Source organism: Rhagoletis zephyria, unplaced genomic scaffold (genome assembly GCF_001687245.7).
Source record: "Rhagoletis zephyria isolate East Lansing unplaced genomic scaffold, Rhagoletis_zephyria_1.1 Rzeph_scaffold_00435, whole genome shotgun sequence".
NCBI classification, from domain to species: Eukaryota; Metazoa; Arthropoda; class Insecta; order Diptera; family Tephritidae; genus Rhagoletis; species Rhagoletis zephyria.
Genome location: NW_016157519.1, coordinates 1 through 9,282, shown reverse-complemented (window position 1 = coordinate 9,282; position 9,282 = coordinate 1). Strand labels below are relative to the sequence as shown.

General features: G+C 36.6%; 2 protein-coding genes across 2 annotated transcripts; one reads left to right on the top strand and one right to left on the bottom strand.

Annotated features, from left to right (window-relative positions):
- The first annotated feature begins 3,402 nt into the window (after nucleotides 1–3,402).
- Nucleotides 3,403–8,202, top strand: Prp19 (pre-mRNA processing factor 19). The gene is made up of 4 exons (XM_017611648.1): nucleotides 3,403–3,571; nucleotides 3,717–4,735; nucleotides 4,818–5,158; nucleotides 7,816–8,202. Exons 1-4 carry the CDS (start codon nucleotides 3,553–3,555, stop codon nucleotides 7,958–7,960), a joined length of 1,524 nt encoding a protein of 507 aa, XP_017467137.1. The 5' UTR covers nucleotides 3,403–3,552; the 3' UTR covers nucleotides 7,961–8,202.
- Nucleotides 5,178–7,809, bottom strand: LOC108359687 (uncharacterized). The gene is made up of 10 exons (XM_017611650.1): nucleotides 7,428–7,809; nucleotides 7,263–7,339; nucleotides 6,937–7,046; nucleotides 6,674–6,806; nucleotides 6,415–6,606; nucleotides 6,154–6,357; nucleotides 5,998–6,096; nucleotides 5,803–5,933; nucleotides 5,528–5,747; nucleotides 5,178–5,472 (listed from the first exon to the last, which is right to left on the bottom strand). The coding sequence occupies exons 1-10, from the start codon at nucleotides 7,465–7,467 to the stop codon at nucleotides 5,254–5,256; spliced, it is 1,425 nt and encodes a 474-aa protein (XP_017467139.1). The 5' UTR covers nucleotides 7,468–7,809; the 3' UTR covers nucleotides 5,178–5,253.
- Nucleotides 8,203–9,282: the final 1,080 nt, after the last annotated feature.

The window sequence follows — 9,282 nt, the reverse complement described above, 5'->3', positions numbered from 1 at the left end:
TATTTTTATCGATTTTGTTATGGATATTTTTATCGATTTTCTTATGGATATTTTTATCGATATTTTTATCGAGTTTCCAATAAATTTTGCTACCAATATTATTATCGATTTTGCTATCGCTAGCCTACGCGGAAACCAGAATCAAGTCAAAAGTATACCTATTGGGGGCGCGCCGTCAAAGCAATAAAGGGTAATAAATAGCAGATGAGATTGCCAAGAGCGGTACCAGTCTCACTATGGAGCAGACAAACTACTACATTCATAGACCAGAAGTTCAACATTTGTGTAACGAAATAGACGAAAGTTTGATTAGGCAGTTCGAGGATAAATGTAACTGCAAAAATTCGTCATGTTACAGCTATCAGGGAAGAATTGCAGAGTTGCTATCATGGTGGTTGCTCATGGATATTACTAACGTGGACAGATGCAGGAAGTATCGTGAGCGGGATATTAAGATAAATTGGAAAAAATTTCAAGCTGCTTTTAATTTTTTAAATTTACCTCTAACAAAATTAATGCAACAAAATATTCATTGAAGTTTACGTTAATCAGCGTTTATACTCCTTACGTTGCACTGGCTTGTTTCAACCGCTTTTTTTCAATTAAGAATTTTTGTGAAAAAATTAACAATATTTTAAAGTTTATAGACCAAATAATTTGAAAAAAAAAATCAAATCAGCTGCTCTACTGCTACTACCTGTTTAATATGACTTGATTAAAATACTAACTGCCAGTTTCACGAAAGCAATTTAAGTGAAAAAGGATTTTTTATTTGAATTTAATATGGAAACTGACAGAAAAATATAATCTTTCACTTAAATTTCTTTCGTGCAACCGGCAGTAAAAACTTATACAATAAGGGTCTTCACACCGAGCTTGGTACTCGGTAGCTAGGTGTTCGGTCATTCATTCTCTTGTATTTTGTTTGTGTAAAATAATTTTATTATATGTGGTTACCGAATTATCGTGGTGACAAGCTTGATAGTTTTTCTGGTAGTTGGTAAACTGATCAGCTGTTTGATATGTATTAAATTGTAAATCCGCTCGCTGCCGAAACGCATAACGCATACGAGTAAGTAAAATTCATTAAATTTTCTGTTACCATTTTTTTTAGTAAAAAAGCTACGAACGAGATATCGATAAACATTATTTACCAAACTAACAAAAGAAAGCTAAAAAGAACGTTCACAGCTGATAAAATTTACCAAAACTACAGAAGTGGGTGTGAAGACCCTTAATAATCTCTGTCATTTATTAGTTTTTTTTTGTTGTGGGCAAAAAATCATAACCAGCTTTTTTTGTGTCATATGGCAAAAAAACATATTTATAATAGCCTGAATTTTAAAATCGAAATGATAACCAACGTCTTGTTGCTATCTTCTCATTATGATGCATATAAAATAAATGTGCATACATATTTTTTAGTCAACAATTTAATCGTGTGAATGTACATATGTATGCAGATTGCAAACCAGTTCCTCCTCGTATTCGTTGTTTTATTCATTTTATTTCGTTTTCATTTCCTTCAAGTCTTGCGTACATTAATTTAGAAGATTAATCAAACTTTAGTAATTATAATTTAGTCCAAGTTGATATAATTCAAAAACCATACATATTTCCCCCTAAGGTTCTTCATCTTCTTCTTATCCGGCACTGTAAATGTCTAATACAGCGTTTTTGCTGCATTTAAAATGCAACATTTAGCACTTTCGAACATATCTTTTCGAAGAGCGTTCATGCTATAGCATTTAGCAAATGTACATTTACGCGAGTTCGAAATCGTATGCTTTTGGCAAACAGCCGTGTTCCAGTCTCTTATTTAGATCCGTATATATTACGATCAATTCTCACGCAGAAGAAAATCTGCAAAAATCCTACTGAAAAGAAAAAAATAAAATTTAAACCGAAAATTCAATACAAAAACTTGAATTGTTATAACCATAACCAAACATTTGTTTGTGTATATATTCATTTGTCGGTGCTGTCAATTAAAATTTCCTCACTTAAATAGGAACCAAACCAAACAGAGTTGATCACAAATTGATCCAGATTTATATCAGCATCACATCGATGTTGAATTTGCTTAACTTTTCTTTATCCAAATATGTAATGTAAAATAAAAGAAATCTCGATCGGCGATCACTGAAACGCAGCTAGCAACTGTATACTCGAAAAAGCAATGTTGCCACTTTTTATCTTTAAACCATGTTCGAATCGTGGAAATTTTGGAAGATCACAGGGTTGCTTTTAGCATTTAGATTCTTAATGCAAGAATGGAGTTGCATTTAGTTGCATTTAGGTGACGAATTTTGTATGGATAAATGTACATTTAGAGTAGCATTTAGAGCTAAATGCTCTAAATGTGCTTTTACGCGTAAGCAAAAACAGCCCATAAAAAGCAATTTCGATCGAGTCAAATAAAACACCCAGTCGTTTCGCTTTTGTAACAGCTGAGACCAATCGAAAATGCCAAGTGAAGCCACCCAGTCCTGTCGTCCGATAAATATGATTTTCTCAGTATTTAAGACACTTTGGACCTTTCTACTTCTGGGCTCGAATCGTAACATCGATACGAAAGAGAATTACGTGATACGTCAGACTGTATAAGCTTAATGGGACAAAGAGTACGTTCACGGATGTATGTCATAATCCGAAAAATGTGTTTTTACGTGACGAGTAGTACGATATCGTATGTGACGATTCGAGCCCCGGGAATCGGTTTCATCCAAAGTAAATCGACTCCCGATCCGTGAATGCCTTTTAGGCACACAACCCCCGGTGTAGACGGGACAGAGCTTTGTCTGACTCGGGAGACTCGCTTCCCAATAGCCCAGCTTGGCTCTAGGTATTGCAGCAAAGTGAACGCCGATGTGCCCAACGACGGAAAGACGCCACATGACTCACTCATGGACTGACCCCAAGCAAAGTGCGCACTTTCTGGGTCTGCCCTTAGCGGAGCCCGACGACAATGCTTGTTGGACGAGCCGATTTATGTGGGGTTGAGTAGCCGCTACTACAACAACGACAATCTCTGACGACCCAGGTTGCAGCTAAATCTCTTCCCTATTCGACTATGAAGAAATCTTCCGATTTAATCTCGGCATGCTAATCTTTTCACACCGACTGAAACCGGTTTTTCATGAGCGCGAAGAGAAAGAGAGTAGCAGCAATTTGAGACGCTATATACCATACATGTACACATGTACATCACCGAGTTTAGATAGTACGAAAAGACTAATGTGTGCAGGTCCATTCGGTTCAAACATCGAAATGCAATAAGTCCAATAAGGCCAAATTACCTAATGCATTTGTGTCATGTGCCTCAGGAAGGGTTAACGGCCAAATGTACATTAGAAACAGCTGGCAACTTCTCACAACTTTGTGATTTTGCAAAACTGACACCTCTGGCAACACTCTTAAAAAATTAGCTATTTCGCTCGGGAGCAGTTTTGTTTTTCTTTTACGAATCTATTAATTTTTCTAAAAACCATTGGAAAAATATTTTCAATTTGCTACAACTAATCTCGGCCGCCAACCTAAAAATCGTTAACAATGTCTTTAGTCTGTGCAAGTAAGTGTAAATGGGAGAAGCCAATGCCAGAGCATTTTTAGGTTATGGTTCGCGGCGTTGTCTCTGCCGCTTTCGGCTAGCACATAATTTTTTTTAGTGTTTTCGGGTTTAAAATTACAACTTTTGTTTTTTACTAATTTTACAGTTACAAATGAAGTGCCAGATACACCCGTTATCTCGCCCATCTCTGGTGCAATATTCGAGAAACGCATCATTGAAAAGTATATACTCGAGAATGGCTGCGACCCAATCACCGGCAAAGAGCTGAAAGTTGAAGAGTTGATTGAGATAAAAACGCCGCCAATAGTGAAACCAAAACCGCCAAGTGCCACAAGTATCCCAGCCACTTTGAAGACGATGCAGGATGAATGGGACGCATTAATGCTGCACTCATTCACACAACGACAACAACTACAAACAGCGCGGCAGGAATTATCGCACGCATTGTATCAACACGATGCAGCCTGTCGTGTAATTTCACGTTTAAATAAAGAAGTCGCAGCAGCACGTGAAGCCTTGGCTACACTAAAACCGCAGGCCGGTATTGGAGCCTCAACTGCACCAACGTCAATACCCCAACCAGCTATTGCAGCTGAGGCGGCTGGCAATGCCACGCAACCGATTGAGCAAGCTGGCATGAGTGCCGAAGTTATACAAAAACTACAAGACAAAGCTACTGTATTGACGCAGGAACGCAAGAAGCGTGGCCGCACAGTGCCAGAGGAATTATGTACACAGGAGCAGATTAAAACGTTTATGACTGTGGCTTCTCATCCCGGCTTGCATTCAGCATCCATACCGGGTATTTTAGCATTGGATATTAATAGTGCCGATCATAGTAAGATTTTGACTGGTGGAAATGATAAAAATGCGACAGTATTCAATAAGGATACAGAACAAGTTGTAGCTATACTTAAGGGGCACACAAAGAAGATTACCAAAGTCATCTATCATCCCGATGAAGATACCGTAATTACCGGTTCGCCCGATATGTCAATACGCATATGGCATGTGCCAACATCGCAGACTCAGTTGCTATTGCGTTGTCATGATGGGCCGGTTACAGGCTTGTCACTCCATCCCACTGGCGATTACATACTATCCACATCATCAGACAAACATTGGGCTTTCTCAGACATACGTACTGGACGTTTATTGACAAAGGTTTGATTTCATATTTAATGCCACATAAATGGTTAATACTTATTTGAAATACGTACATACTCTTTACATTTTTTATCTTTAGGTAATTGATACCGCAGAGGTAGGTTTAACGACAGCACAGTTCCATCCTGATGGTTTGATTTTTGGCACTGGAACTGACGACTCACAAGTTAAGATTTGGGATTTGAAAGAACAAAGTAATGTTGCAAATTTCCCAGGACATACAGGACCGATATCAGCTATAAGTTTTTCGGAAAACGGTTACTATTTGGCCACTGCGGCGGATGATGCCTGCGTTAAGCTATGGGATTTACGTAAATTGAAGAACTTCAAGACAATACAGTTGGAGGATGGATATGAAGTTAAGGATCTATGTTTTGACCAAAGTGGTACCTACTTAGCCATTGCAGGCACAGATGTGAGGTAAGCGACTATACTCTTTGTAGAAATCAGCTACAATCTCTTAAAAACATTTTTTGAGTATGTATATGTATTTTGAGATGTGTATTCTTTCAATTTTAATTTTCGTATTTTATTTTGCGGCGTACACAAATAGCTGTATCCCTCTGCCGCTGCAATTCATGTTTCTTAAAATGCGCCATCCAGTTTTGTAACCGAGTTTGCTCCACCAAGGCGCGGCGTGACTTTTCCTTTGCCATGTTTACACGTCGCCTTATACGTTTCTCGGCTTCCTTGCAGAGGTCAGGGGGCATGCCATCCAAGTCATTTAGTAACGACTGCAATTACCATTTATAAAGTAATGACTAAAAAACCATAAGTATAGATACGCACCAGCAGCTGTGCCTGGATTTCCTCAATTTTTGCCAACGTTATATCTGGCTCATCTCTATATGAACTCAAAGCCGATTCAGTACGTGATTTAATAGATCGTATGCTTTGTTCGTCATCTTTCTTTGCTAGGTCGGCGACGGAATTATTTTCTTTGAATTCAGAGCGCTGCAAGCTCTTTAGTATTATAGGTATTATGGCGTTCAACTTTAAAGATAATGTACTAAGGAAAAAGTGTTTTTATATTACATAAGGATGTCGGAATAATTCCAGCTTACTCCTGTTTCTGTTTGCTCTCATATTTTGCTAAAGTCTTTTCAGCACGCATTTTCAGAGCTGCAACGCGTTCTTTCATAAAATTAGGATCCTTCAGCGGTGGTGGAATTTTACAACGTGCCTGTGTCTTTTGCTATAAAATGTACGCAAATAGTTTACTGTTCGCTGAATTTCATTGAATAGTTTTTTCTACTTACAAACTTTTCATATACCAATGCTGCAATATGATTTAATAGCGCCAAATTTGTGTAGCGTTTATAATAATTAGAAAGTTTACTCCTGGTTAAGTCAAAGCCCTGAAAATTGTATACTCGTTAATTAACATGTCACAAATTTATTCAAACTCCGCTGACTTTCAGCCACACATCCGCGTTCAAGTGATTACGCTTAGCCAAGTACGGACGCACAACAGCCGTCATATATTTTTTAACCACCTCGATTTGTTTCATGCCTGCATCACTTTCGTTCTGTGGTTTAAGTTCTGCAATCTCTTTTGGTAAAACTAGTCTGCTACCCTCACTTCCTGTGGCTTCATCGTCGATTTCATCGAAATAACCCTAAAAGCATACAAATAATAAATTTGCTACCAACGCTATATATATCACTTATTGTACAATTAATTTAAGCAAATACAAGAAGCGCTGATACACTTCATGCGCCTCGACCAAGGCGCGCCTGTGATCTTCGATTGTCGCTTTGAGCTCGTCGGCTAAAGTGCATTTTTGCATTTCTTGCCACTTAGCGATTGATGCTGTCATTTCAGTGAATGCGTTTGCTTCAACTGTTAGTAGTGATTTCTCTGTGAACTAAATCTCGACGCATACATTTTTTGTTGATATATATTTTAATATTTTTTTTTACATTTATAATTACCTCATAAAAGTCGAGCAATTCTTGATATTCTTCCTCCTGGCGCTTCTTTTCCCGTTCTTTATCAAAATACATTTGCTGTGTGGAGTAGATCATAAACTTCTCGCGTGTTATTTCGCGCAAAAGTAATATATCGCTGTTTGTAGTTCAAACAAAAAAGACATTTTAAATTGGGTTTCTAATGCTGAATTTCCACTAGGCATTGGGATGACAAAAAAATTAATGCCTGGTGGAAATCCTGCATAAGTTTTAGAGTCTATACTTACCTTTTCATTCGAAATTTTCTTGCCAAACGCTGGGTGCGTGCATCCTTCACATAATTTGGATCGATAGTGGTTACCAAACATGGCGCGCGCGGATTCACCACACCACCTCTCTTAAAACGGAAGAATACAAGAAAGAGCGAAATTATATACATATTATAATATTCGTTTGGAGAAGTATAAACTGAAGGCTTAAAGACAATAGGCAATTATTCCTATTTGGTAATGGTCTCGACGTACAGTAGTACTTAACGATACCGAATCCTAGTTTCTACATTCTTATGAAATTTTACATATGTATGTATGTAATTGCTTGCTACAAAACTTACCGCGTCAAAATCGTTTATTGTCAAATTAATTCGTGGAAACGTGTCTGGGTCACGTAGATCATCGACGCTATAAAAATCTTTGGTAATAGATCAAATTAATTTCAACTAATTTAAGTTCAAACTAAAGGATTTTAATATGTCATTTAACTTTTTCAAATATTTTACCTTCATATTTTCGAAATATTTTTTTCTTTGATTTTTTCATGTTCAGGCAGTTTGATAAAGTATATGCAGAAGAAGCCCTTAGACCAATAAATTATAGTTTTGTTCGTTGTCAAGTTATCTGTTAAACCAAAATGTGTAAATAATCACTCGTTTCTAAGGAAATATTACAGAAACAACAAAAAAACAGTGCAATTACGATACGGATTTTTTTATCGATTCGAGGAAGAGTATTGCCAGAAAATTCCTTTTTCCAAGAACTATAACCGAGACATCCCCAAATATAAATATTCATAATACACTCAACATTTGTTAACTAATTTTGTAAAATATTATTTGCTAAGTAATTAAACTAAAATCCTTTCCATTTCGCTTCCTTTTTCTGTTACAGAATCCACCTATGCAAGCAATGGCAGGACTTGAAGGTGTTCAATGACCACACGGCACTAGCCACGGGTGTACGCTTCGGGAAACATGCGCAATATTTGGCATCGACAAGCATGGATCGTACTCTAAAACTCTATGCCATTGAATAAAAAAAAATTAACATAAATAAATCACGCCTCTGATGCATCGCTTTCAAACACAAAAATCCGTTTGCCTAAAGATTAAAGATACTATCAATTTCAATTAATTCAGTCTTTGAAGTACACATACATACGTCTTACAGACAGAGCAATAGATGCATACATAATTCATTTGTAGGGTAAGGAGTAAATATTTAAAATCTTGTATACATTAAATTAATAATAAACAGAATAAAATGTGGAGTGAAAAAGAAATATTCACGAGGAAAAATCAATATCTAGTATCTTTGAGACAACATTAAACTCCTTTAGAGATCAAAAGATTGTGGCGAAAGAAAAATAGTTCGCTTTTACAACATTAACCTAAAACGGAGAACGGAAGTGCAGGGATCCGTGCGGAGCATAGAAACCTATCTGCTCAAGAAAACCAGGCAGTCAATACTATCAGAGATCAGATTTAAAAAAAAAAAACAGAAACTGGACAATTATTCTATTTTCTAGCGAGTCCAGACTAATACGCCTGCAATGCGCACTATAAGCTGGAAGGGGTTTAGAAAAGTTAGGAGGTTGAAGAGCAATTCTTTCAATTGTACTGGTATGATAGCTATAAATAGGCTTTCAACTAATCGAGACATATGTATACTACTACACTATCTCTACCCAGCCACTTAAAATTTCAGATCAACACCGAAGACATATGGTAATGCAGAAGATATTAGTTTAGTTTATATTTACTGTATTTATCGTTTATAAGTTTAAAGCTCTTACAAAAAAAAATATAGTTTACTTGTAATATGCCAATTCCATTACATCTTAATACAACTATCAACTTATGTGCATACATATAAATGTTTATCAAGTGTTTTCTTTATATTATTCTTTAAGACTTAAAATATTTTTTGTTTAGTTTTATAATTTTGGCTTGATCAAGTCGCTAAATAACTATGTATGTATATATATANAAGGAATAGAACTGGTCTAATGATTTGACGAAAGGGACATCGCGTTAGAAGACGGACAAGACAAACAAGCATTCGCGTACTTACGATCGAACGCGTCGGACCACTTAGACGGGCTTCAACCCTATTAAGTTGCAATTCATAAGTAAAAATGTAAACGGTTAATGTGAATAAAGTTTATTATTATACTTAAACATTAAAAATGACTATAATTCTGAAGAGCCATCCTACAAGTGGTGTCAGAAATGGAATCGGAATTCCATGGCTGTAAAGTGACTTTTTTTTTGCATACGCGTGCATGCAAAATAATTATGATGGCCTAGAGATTGAACTTAGTGGCAGCGAACGCTGGAGAAAAGCTGCGAAATTTAG